The sequence below is a fragment of the Lutzomyia longipalpis genome, chromosome 1 (assembly GCF_024334085.1).
Source record: "Lutzomyia longipalpis isolate SR_M1_2022 chromosome 1, ASM2433408v1".
In the NCBI taxonomy this organism is placed as follows: Eukaryota; Metazoa; Arthropoda; class Insecta; order Diptera; family Psychodidae; genus Lutzomyia; species Lutzomyia longipalpis.
In genome coordinates, this window is record NC_074707.1 from 27,621,556 (window position 1) to 27,633,625 (window position 12,070).

The 12,070-nt window shown below is 33.7% G+C and overlaps 4 protein-coding genes across 7 annotated transcripts in view; 2 read left to right on the top strand and 2 right to left on the bottom strand.

Moving 5' to 3' along the window:
* Positions 1–12,070, top strand: part of LOC129797484 (protocadherin-23) — a 953,251-nt gene that overhangs the window by 903,805 nt on the left and 37,376 nt on the right. The window lies entirely within an intron of this gene.
* The window catches only part of LOC129797474 (probable cationic amino acid transporter), a 261,906-nt gene that overhangs the window by 212,460 nt on the left and 37,376 nt on the right, over positions 1–12,070 (top strand). The window lies entirely within an intron of this gene.
* LOC129797497 (hexamerin-1.1-like) overlaps positions 1–12,070 on the bottom strand; it is a 97,285-nt gene that overhangs the window by 52,578 nt on the left and 32,637 nt on the right. The gene's annotated exons all lie outside the window — the stretch shown is intronic.
* The window catches only part of LOC129797588 (dynein axonemal heavy chain 10), a 40,180-nt gene that overhangs the window by 20,076 nt on the left and 8,034 nt on the right, over positions 1–12,070 (bottom strand). Inside the window, exons 13-24 of the mRNA XM_055840376.1 lie at positions 11,234–12,063; positions 9,814–9,981; positions 9,309–9,432; positions 8,306–8,464; positions 8,072–8,224; positions 7,684–7,816; positions 7,043–7,128; positions 6,413–6,891; positions 5,979–6,059; positions 5,721–5,916; positions 2,633–3,241; positions 779–1,441 (exon numbers count right to left, since the gene is read on the bottom strand). Of these exons, the coding sequence (XP_055696351.1) occupies positions 779–1,441; positions 2,633–3,241; positions 5,721–5,916; positions 5,979–6,059; positions 6,413–6,891; positions 7,043–7,128; positions 7,684–7,816; positions 8,072–8,224; positions 8,306–8,464; positions 9,309–9,432; positions 9,814–9,981; positions 11,234–12,063 (3,681 nt within the window). The remainder of the gene's footprint in view (positions 1–778; positions 1,442–2,632; positions 3,242–5,720; positions 5,917–5,978; positions 6,060–6,412; positions 6,892–7,042; positions 7,129–7,683; positions 7,817–8,071; positions 8,225–8,305; positions 8,465–9,308; positions 9,433–9,813; positions 9,982–11,233; positions 12,064–12,070) is intronic.

Genomic DNA, 12,070 nt, shown 5'->3' on the forward strand with positions numbered 1-12,070 from the left:
CGAATTTTACAAAAAAAATCAAAGTCTGCTAAATCGCATTACAACGCATAAACAAACTTCTACACGTTGTGGGACACCAACTCTTATAACTGGACGCGTTATGATTGACTTATTCCATCAACTGAATTTTATTCAGCCTAACGATTAATCATATTTTCAAATAATTGATAATTAGAAATTTTTATGCGATAAATCGAAAATAAACATCAGACATTTAAAATTGGCAATTGTATAAGAGCTAAAGTTCTTTAAATCTTTTAAATTTTAAGAATAATTTATGTTCCTTTATGGTTTATAAATTAAAAATAGTATATTGTTTTAAATTTAATTCAAACTCAAGTAACTTTGGGTTCTGCCTTTGGCAAAATTATTTCAATAGCTTTGCAATTATGGCATCCTGATTATATTCATAGGCCACCTCTCACTCAATATAATATGTATTAGTTTTTGAAAGGATATTCATCTCTTTGTGCTAATTACGGTATTGAATTCTCTATATACGTTATGTACATTTATAATATAATCTTGTCAGGCACTAAAGAGGGAAAGATATGTTCTGCACAAGAGCGAAGGAATTGTATTAAGAAGCACTCTGTGGACCAAGAGGTTATTCTACATTATATGGTGGGGGTGTGGTCATGTGTGCAATTTATCTCCGTGTCAGTAAATGGGACGTGTTATTTATGTGTGGTACATAAATGTAAATGATTTTGGTTTATGGAAAGAGAGAGAAGGAATGGTACAGTGTAGATATGTAATGAAGATTGGAGAAACTTACAATCATGTGAAAGGTCTTCATAACTAATGCACTTCTAATTGCTTGCAGTCGGGTTGATATAACATTCAATAGTGTGATGTCAATGCGATTGAATTCATCGAAGCATCCCCATACACCGCACTGTACAAGTCCACACAGTATTGCCGTAAATGCAGGATAATCGAGACCATGACCACAATTTGTTACGACACACAGCAACGCCATCGTTTTCGCCAAATCCTTGATAATTTCCGTTTTCCCCGTACCAGCACCACCCTCTAGTGCCACGCTCAAATTCAACGTAAGGGCCTGTGTGATGGCCAAGTAAATCCGATCTGTCTGTGGAGTCATTACTAATCGGCTAGTCAGGCCAACATACTCGTATCCATACATGAAACGACCACCGCACTGGACAACCACTATATTGTCGAACTCTTTGAGCCAGTAGAAGCGCAATTGGCGATCCCATCGAAACTCCTGGCTGTCGCACACGGAATCCTGTACGAAGCCATCGATGGTGTCACGGGCATGGATATCAATTATCGTGAGAATTTTCAGCTTCTGTCGCTCACGCGGTGTCAATTCACCACGTATCACAGCCACAATGCATTCCAGTTGGGCATTCTGTGTCTCCAAATATTCCTTCATTGCATCTCTATTTCCTTCTTCAATTTTGGCAAAGACCTTCGAGAAAAAAAAAAAAGATTCACAACTAAAAAAGATAATGACACAACACATTAGATATCAGACTTTTCCTTTAAAGAAGAGAGTCAACTGGAATTGTATCTTCTTCGATACTCCATATCCTATTCTCATCCCCTATATGCCAAGGCTTATATTTCTCACATCTCTCAATGGATTTTCCTTTGAGTGTAATAGTGCATTGAAATACTCTGGTCGAGTGTGTAAAGTTGTACCTCTGTGTCGTCCATAATCCCCTGGATTAAGGAGATAGTAATTTCTAATATTTAAACTTTTTCTGCCCAAACTCTTTGTACTGCGGTTAGAAATTTAATTTGTACAGAGGATTGTGAGTATTTTAGAAAAAGGTTTCCAATTTTCACTAAAAAGACGAAAGAGCTTTCAAAACGTGCTCGACTAGAAACCACGTTCATCATGGAAAATTGAAAACGATTTTTATTTCTATTGGGATATTGCAGTTAAAATTTTGTGAATTTATTTTTTAAAGAAACTGATATTAAATATGTATTTATTGTAAAAGTTTTCTGGAGAGAGTTAATTACGAAACGTTATGTTGAGATCATTGAAATTTTATTTAAGAAACATGATTTTAATAAAGAAACTTGGAACTTTATTTATTTTAATATTATAAAAATTTAAAAAAAAATTGATAATTAAAAAATAATCAAAACATTCCAAACTTATATCACTGAAAATCGATGATAATATAGTCATAAGCAATCTGTATTATAAATAATCAACTTTGTTTATAGAGAATGTGCAATGAAGGAGGTATAAATTTTCATATGATAGCTCTCACTCCTCTCACTTTGATATGTAAAATCTCCTATAGATCATATTCACCGCTTTTCAGTGCTTTTGGCATTTTACTACACGCCACTACATGGAATTTACATGAAGCATGCCACAATGCCGTGAATTCATAATTTGTCTACCCCCTCTAATTCATTGCAAAACACTGCGAAATTGGTTTTGAATGGTGGTACGCAGGACAAAGGGAATCTGGAATGTATAGTACATATTTGATGGTCTGAAGAGACAACAAATAAACAGATTTTTTTTGTAGCGTGTAACACTTTTTTTTTAAAGTATGGTTTATCGTGTGGAAATGCATTTGCGGTGAAGATGCATTGTGCACGTGTAGCGAAGGAAAATAGGGCAAGTGGTACTAACCTCCTCAACTTGTGCCGTCCACCAAATTTGATTCGCCACAACAACAACCATTGTGGGATAGGATTGGATCCAGGAGAGCCTGGGGCACTCTTTGTGGATGCCAAAGTCATAAATTGCCTTCTTCGATACGTAGCGATTTGACAATTGCATCTCACTTAGTATAGCGTTCATCCATTCTTCGGCACCACCATTAAGCGGCACAGCATTTCGGAAGTTTAGTAGCTCTCCATTCTCCGCTATCATACCCACCACAGACATTAGCTTAGTGGGCCTCGGCATTTGCAATTCTACACCCTGGGCGGTGGGCGGAAGGTGACTACTAATATCATCCATCTGGGAGGTCTTCAGCGACCTAACATTGTCGAACATTTTTATAATGTAGCTCTGAATGGTGAGCGGATTTTCTCGTGTTCGCCCGAGAATCGATAGTAGCTCATCGGATGATATAAAATAGAATCGTGGGAATATTTGACGCTTTTTCACCAAAAAGTCATCCAGTGCCTTCTGGCATCTCTCCATTCCACTGCTGAGCCTCTTAAATGTTTCCAATCGATTTGGCATCATACACACGGGTATCACATTCAGCTCTTTAGCGCAGTGCTGCATAATCTGCAGACATATATAGATAATTTGATGCATTTCAGTATTAAATTTATAAATTCTTATCAGTTTATAAATAAAAAAAAAATTTATATAAATTAATTAATATGTTTTAATATTTAAGTACATAATTTGGTAATGTATCATGATTAAACGCTATTGGCAATTTCATCACGGAATTTTTGACATAGTGCCAAGTTTACATTTGGAAAAAAGAACAATAAAATCAGGATAAAAACGATTTTAAATCCACATTTCATCATTATCAACTGCGAAAAGGATATTATTTTTTTTTGGTAATTGACGACATTGATTTTAAAGCTTTCGGAGAAATAGCTAAAGTAAAAGCTTCAAATGGAGAATAAAAGATATTGAAAAAACGATATGATGTAGGTAGTCATTAAATTTATATTACATGTTTTTAAAGTTTTTTCTAGATTAAAATGTTTTCAATTGAGAGGGCATTGCTCCAATAAATTTTGCGTTTAAGATTTTCTGAGTTAATTATAGAGAAGACGTTGATGAACTCAAAGGCATTCTATTGTGATTTGGCAAATATAAAAGTAAAAAAAAAACTATAATTTTATAAATTCTTTTTAATATTTTGTCCCGTCTAAAATGAAGAGAGCTTGAAAAAAATCCCAAAAGCTTTTTGCATTCGAATATTAATTTTAGAATTAAACTGTTTTGCTTACGACATTAGTCTTTTTGCTATTCGACCAAATTCATTAATTTAATCACGTGTGTTCACTTCTTACAAGCAAAAACTATTTAATTATTATTTTTCTTTAAATCCACAACGTAATTTGCAATCTTCATAACAGAGTCAGGACTATAAAAGTCGGGATCTGGACACTTCTTAAGTCTAAATCAGTTTTGTCTGTCCAAGTGTATCATCATGCTTAAGATTGTGTTCTTGTTTGCTTTCATCCCAGCATTTGCCTTTGGCGGTGCTATTGAGGTTCTTCATTGTAAGTTCTTGAACATTTAATCATTAATCTTTAATAAATTAATTACCCTTTGATTACATTTAGGTCGTGGTGTTCCCCCTCCAAAGGAGTTTGCTATTGACGAATGCCCCCAAAGACCATGTAATTTTAAGACCGGTGAAACTAAACATCTTCATTTCACTATTCAAATTGGTAAGTTTAACGAATTTTATATTTTCTCTATTGGTACCTACAATATTATTTTAAAATGTTATTTTTTTTTAAAGATAAACCCGTCACAGCTCTGCCATATCTATTTACTTTTATCAGGGGCAATGGCGAAGTTAATTTAGTTCCATCTGAATACCATTATAATGCTTGCACAGTAGTTGAAGGTGGATGCCCCCTGGAGCCTGGAACCTACAAGTTTAATTCGCAAGTTACTTACCCAGATGTGAATCAAGGAGAGGATATAACATATGTTGGTGTTATGCGCGATCAGGATTATAATCCAATCACATGTTTTTCTGTGAAACACACCGCAAATCCTTAAAGTTTAAAAACATTCAAGGGACCATGGCCTATACCCTGAATTTGTTAAACGTTGTCGCTCTTTCAAAGCTACAACCAAATGTAATTTTTATTCCTTACATGTTTTTAAAGGAGTAGTACATAAAAATATATCAGCTTTAATAAAATCTCCATTGTTTTCTTTGTAATTTTTTGGGAAGGTAACGTAAATGTAAAGTCTATCTCTTGTTGGAAATTCATTTAAAAAATGTTCTTTATTGTTAGTTTAGAACTTCGACGTTATAGAATTTCAATTAAATAAATAAATCACTATAAAAAGCTTAATTTAGTGTTGGAGGGGTTGGAGTTAATATTGTTTAAACATATATAAGGCTCAAATGAAATTCACATCGCACTCATCGTGATTACGGGTTAAATAATTCACATGACACAATCATTTGATCTCCACCATTATATAAACTTTATATAGCCCATTTATTGCACTTTAGTTCCCAATTCTCATGTTAATTAAATGAGTGGTTTTATTTGTATTAACGATGCATAAAGGATTTCTATGAGATTTTCACGAAAATACAAACAATGAATAAAAAGAGAAAACTCAAATGCATCAAATTACTTTGAACTTTACACACGGTCGAATGCATCATCAGGTTAATCGCAGATATCTCTTTTTCACTCGTATTTCCAATAGAGCGAAATTGTTTGGGAATTGCACATGCGATATTTTAATTTAGTTCTATATGCACTTGATAAAAAATCGCATGAATTGAAAAACAAAAAACACTACGGATTTACCTCTCAATTTTATGACATTGCTGCAGTGTTTAAAGTTTACAGAAGTTAAAAAAAAAATAATGATTTTGGCCAGGCATTTCATCTTTGAAGCCTTTTTTTTATAGAAGCGTCCGATAATGATAAAATGTAGCAATTATAATCTGATTATTTGTAAGGTACATTTTAAGAAATATGAGAAAAAGAAATTTTTGTGAAAATGTCTAATGAAATAAAACATAAGATTAGGAACTTACCTCCCGGTATTCTCTATCGATACTATCGAATTGTTGCGCTTCAATAGTCAATTCATCTCTAATATTTGTTCCAATGAAGATACCTTCTAAATATAGCCATTTAGCTTGTACATTTATCCAAGCATCAATAATTTCAGATACCAGAGATAACTTCTTCTCCCACTCTTTGACATCATCCAGAAATGGCCCAATAACACTGAAAATATTTTTGCAATTTAGAATTGAGCATATGGAAAATTTTGAGAATTCCAAACTCACGGAGAAAACGACATTGATTGCAATTTCACAAAGTTATCCTCGAGGGCTTGTGTTATGTTGTCAATGTTACCGAGTATGAAGCTGAAAGGAGAAATGCATATGATGCATTATTTGGTTATATGTTTTGGTGTGAACGTAGATACTAAATTTCTCCACATTAGTCCATGTCAGGAAAGTAAATTAATAAGCAAACAAGTCTCTAGTGTTACAATGAATGACAAACACTGTTGTGCTAATAGTGTTAACAAGAGTGTTAATGTAAACCGCTCTGGCTCCCCATATTCAAAACAATCATTGCCCAGTTTAAGTAATTTCATATAATTATTGTTAGAGCATTAAATAATGAAGAAAAAAAAATTGTGATCATCTAATGACTTTTTTTATAGAAAGGTGTTATATTGTTTTATATGATTGATATGAATTAAATACTATACCCTCTTCTTTCGCCTTCCTTTAAGTGCTCCAGAACTGCAAAAGTCATCTCATCCCACGTTGTCTCAATAACGATCATTGCATTCTCAATGGAAAGTTCCTTAACTGCTGTAGTTAGTATTTCATTGACTGTGTCCCGGTGCTTGTACAATTTCATAGCAAAGATACTCTCAAGGAGAACTTTTTCCCCACTTTCATGGTCAAACATGCAATTTGTCTCAGTCATAAGACGCTCCCAGTGCCGTCGTCTCAGAGCGTCGTTCTTGAGTGCCAGCATGAGTGGGATGGACTCCTTAAAGTGCTCCATCTTACGCTTCAATGTCTGTGCCACGGGAATTTCCTGGATATGCAATGGCCACAGACGAAATTCATGCATATAATTTTCCATACCATTCGTCAATGTATTGGGATTCATGTGGACCCACATTGTTTTCGACCAATTCTCCTTTGCATTCCTCTGTTGACGGTAGAGTTTGTAGATCTGCACACACATTTTGGTTTAAAAAGTAATTATACAATGGGAAAATTTCATGTGAAGTGGTGCGTTTGTCATTTTTAGATGAGAATTGAATTTAAAATTTATTTAATTTTAAGGGCAAAACTTCACTAGTTTATGCGTTAAAATTATTTACCATTTTCAAATTTTCAAAATCCTTTTTCGTACGTAAAAACCCCGTGTAATCTGTTAGTGGCATATCGAAAAGTTTTTCTGCATTCACTGTGAAATATATTGCAAAAGTTAGTAGAAAATTTCCGTGCAATAGCTCTATGGAGTTGACTATTATGGGATTAGGATACATAAATTTATTTGTTTGGGTGATATAAAATATAGAGATAACTCATCATCAAATGTGTAAGTATTTCTTATACATTTAAATCTGAAATGGTTGAATTTCAACTTTTTTTTATCTTACCTATAGATGAAGTAATTTTAAGGCTCAAAGTTAAACTTCACAATCCAAACCGTTTTATTTCTTTTGCAAAAAATTAAGCATTACATATTTGATTTTAGAGAAACTTTTAATTTCATGACTCATTTTATTACAATACTGTTTTTTCTTTTTTTTTGTTTTCAATTTTATTGAGAAGTATATGTATATTCTAAAATCAATAGATTATTTTCATAAATATGAATATACTAGTATTTGCCTAAAATTTATAATTTCCCTAATCCCCCAATAGCACTCTCTCATTTGCCTCATATATGTATGTACATGAAATTGAATATGTAAATTATATATATAAAATATCCCATCATGAAACATAAACGTACCTAGATCGAGTCTTTGTGCTTCATACGTATCAAAGAGTGAGTCAAATGTATCCATCAAGTCGAGTCCCCGATTCATGTCGTCACCAACAGATCCTGGCCCCATGTCGTTAAACTTTTTAATGAATTCATCCAACTGCAATATGTGGAGTGTTCTCTATGTTAGTTGCCATATACATATGTCAATGTTAAGTCATTGAAGGAGCAATTTCTGATGGGGTGGAGTTTTTGGTTCAAATGACAAAAACATAATCTAAGATTATATTCAAATTCCACCACAATTCCCTTAATGTCCCTCGCTTTTCCTATTCGCATTATGTTGCTTCACATGGATATATGTATAATATATACATAAGTTGGTACAAAATAATCTAATGACATCCAAACTTACATTTAGCGTGAATGAACTAATTTCCACGGATGTTAGTGATGCAAACTTCGTTTTAACCACTTCTAACGTAGCTGAACGATACAGTGATGATTTATATAGTTTTTTCCACCTTTTCTCCAATTCATACGACATTAGCATATCTGTGAAGGAAAACTGCATGACAAAAATATTAAGTCACAGATGCAACAACATATTCCATTTTGAATATCCCAGAATTCATCTTAATATACCCACCCTAATGCAGTGCTCCTCGAGAATGCTGAAGATTTCCTGCATTTCCTTCACTTGAATTTCCACAGTTAGCGTTGTTGACTGAATGGTACTAATTGTCTGCATTACAGTCTTAAAATCCACCAAACCATTTATATTGCGATCTAAATCTCGCTTAAGAATCTATATAAAATAATAAACAAACCAAAATAATTATTTTGCCACATTTCCTTCCGCCCCTTATTGATTTTTGTTCCAATTTGAGAGAAATTTTACAATGTTGCAAAAGTGATATATTTCCATTCAAACTTCTACATGCGCTAGAAAATTCACTAAATGTATGTACATAGGTATTTAATTAACGCAAAACTCGTAGAAATTACAGCTTGTATACTTTGTGCATTGGTTCCTAATTTCTGTATTGATTGTGCCAAGTGTTTTTTAGTACCTATATTTGGTCATGCAGTTGTTGCAAAAGTACACAGGAACATAAGAATAAAATTAAATTATAATGTATTTCTTTCCAAGCTAAGGTATCCTTTTTACATTTTTTTTATAAACATACAACACACCTATTTATTTTATTTAAAATCTCTGGAAAGTTCACAGGAAATATATTTTACGTGTAAGCTTTCAATTTAGCCATGTTATTTTTAAGTAAAGAAAAACCTTACAAAAAGTTCCTGACATTCGAGTTAATGAAGTGATAAATGTTTGCAAATTTGCTGTTGCAAAAAGCTGATGTAAACTAAAAAGCATTTATACACTAGGTGGTGAATCTATTTGTTCAATTTGCAAACTTTGACATATTTTGCAATGCAAAATCACCCTTAATTTCAATTAAGGGTGAAAATTCTAAAATACACTTAATTGCACAAGAGTTATATCAGTTATATTATCTTTTTTGTATATGAAAAGTTCTCCTTGAGTTTACTTTCGTGCTTATAAAGTGAAAGTTTCAAAAATCAAGTGATTGCAGTTTGTATAAGCTAAATAGAAAGGGAGGGAGTGAAATCAATTTGCATACCTTAATTTGATTCCTCAGTTGAAACATATTATTCCGTGTGCGTTCAGCCAAAATGTTTCCAAGTGTATTTTTCCATTCGATTGCATGAGTCTTTACGCTCTCAATTAATGGTCGAAGGTTAATCCTACAAGTCGGAAGTCAAATTCAATTAAAAGTTCAATATGTTGTGTGCAAATTTTCACCAGTCCTGATTCGGGGCTTATGTGGCTAAGAGTGCGATGGTTGATGTGGGTGCGAGAAAGATGCTCCATAAGCTTGCTCAAGAGCAAGAACATGCGGTACACATATGTGGAAAAGTTACAAATCAACCAATACTTTGCTCACTTGTTCCTGATTTAATGAAACTTTTAGGCAAATTTTCCCCTCCGTGTAAAATTTAGTTTTAGACGACAGCTTCCATATACAATGGAAAGATCTTTCTCACACACCCCGCATGCATACATATGTATGTAAGGAAAGCTTTAATCAACCACAATTTACAACAATATTCAGCACAATATCTTACCTAATCGCTTTAACGTCGTAATGGGGTTTATGCTTTGCAAGATCCGACACAATTTGCATGTAGAAGAGAAATTTCTCGTCTAATCGAATCAAAGGCATCCCTTTGTTTAAAAACTTCTCACATATTGCTGCTTTATCAAACATCCACAAACTTTTGTATTTTTTCCAACTTCATTAGGGCACACAGTCCGCCATTTCGATTTCCAATTCCGCATAAAAAAAAGTTGAGCCAAATCCATAGGAGAAAAGACAAGGGAAAAAGTAATTTTTAAAGTGTGCACCACATAATGGCTCTTTGGTTATTGGCGACATTTTTTTTACTACGACTTTTTCGGGAAAATTGGTGATGGCAAAACCAAAGGGGTTGTTCTTCTATATAGGTCGAACATTCACCATTGGAGTTCATTCCCTTGTTTGTGGAGGAAAGCCAGAAATTGGAGTAGAGAAAAAGTATTTTTATGTGTTGTTTAAAAAAAAAACTGGCCATAAAAATCGTTTTAATTTACGATACCTACATCAAAGTATTATCACCCTCTACGGATTAAATGTGCTTCATTCAATTGCAATTTATGTTTCAACAAAAAATAAACAGCAAAAGAGAATATTAAAAGAGGAACAAAACTGATACATAATGCAGAGAAATAAAATAAATACCTACAATAATTCATTCTGAATATTATATCGGAATTGACTGCACAATTTTCTTCAGAAACTACAAAATCTAAAGGATCTAAAGACAAACAATATATTGTAGCTCATAATTGATTGATTTAATTTTTGGTGTTTTTTACGATTATAAAAAAAATTAATTTAAGTTTTCTTAAAAAAAATAAAAACTTCCAAAGAATTTGAAATTATAATTGTTGTAGCATTATTAGTAAGCTCTCAGCATCATGGTTCAAATCCTACCCATTAAATTCAATTGAATAGTTAAACATAGCACAAAAAGATCAAAAGAGGGTGGGCGAGAGAAACGAAACAAATTGAAACGAGAGCTTTGCTCATAAAAGAATCACGGAGTTAAAAGGAAGGGTAATGTATTTTATTCATATGTATGTACCTATGTAAATGTAAGAGAGTAATTTTTAATTAGATTCTTTGACTGCAAGCTAAATTTATAATTAAGTAAAATATATTAAGAACGCCTCCTCTACTGAAATCCTTTGCGCTTTTCCCTTCAATTTCGCCATAAACAACCTTCTTCCGACATTCAACCACATGCCAATCATTCAAGAAACTTCCGCTCAATGAGTATATGGACTTGAGGATTTTTGGGATTTTCTAATTTAAAACGCTTAGGAATTTTGCAAAGAGTCAGTACATAAATTTTGCAATTTCACTACATATTGCATCTTTAACAGAAAGCATGATGTTGCAATATTATTAGTATGTATTTAAAAAGAAAGTGTCGTTATTCTCACCGTGTTAAATACTTCCTTATGTCTGCAATTGATTGAGCAATGATAGTTTCAATTTGTTTGATTGCATGCCCAATGGAGGGATTGAGAATGATGTCCTCAAAGAAGGAAACACTCGGGGGTGCATCGTGGTGTGCATCGGTGCTATCTACCCCCATGGCGATGTGCTCCACTTTGACGCGGTATGTACATGGGATGCAGGTTCCTTGCATCCATCTCGTAAATGTCTTTGTGCGATTGAGAAAATCATTGGCTGAATGCAGGACAATGTTGTAGATTTCCTTTGCAGTGGGTCGCAATATAATTTCAGTTATTGATAGGGTGGCATCCACTTGAAAGATGGGCTCATCACGGAGCACCCCAACAAATTGATTGAGATTATTTTGAGTGAATTTTGCCAGAGCATGGAATATCTCACGCTGCCAGTGCTCATAGTATTCACCCATTTTCTCCGATTCACCTGTATAGGTGCCAAGCACTAGGGATTCCAGCTTAATCAATTGCGGCCCAATTGATTCATACTGCCGCTGTAGTACATTCATTTTTTCATTTCGTCGATTATTGAGCTCACGAAAATACTCGTGACAGGGCAAAATTGAATTTGGTTCCACAATCGTTACACGTGAGTCACGTTTTGATGATTTACTAGTGGTAAACTCCTTACTTTGCTTCCGTAATGAACTCTTTCTCAATTCCTGCCCTGCCTCACCACGTCCAAATATCTCATTCCCCAGGATCATAAGGGAAAAATTCTCAATTCGCGATACACGTTGCTTCACATCATTGGCAATATATTGAATTTGAAGAACTACCGCCGACAAGTGCTTCAAAAGCTTCATA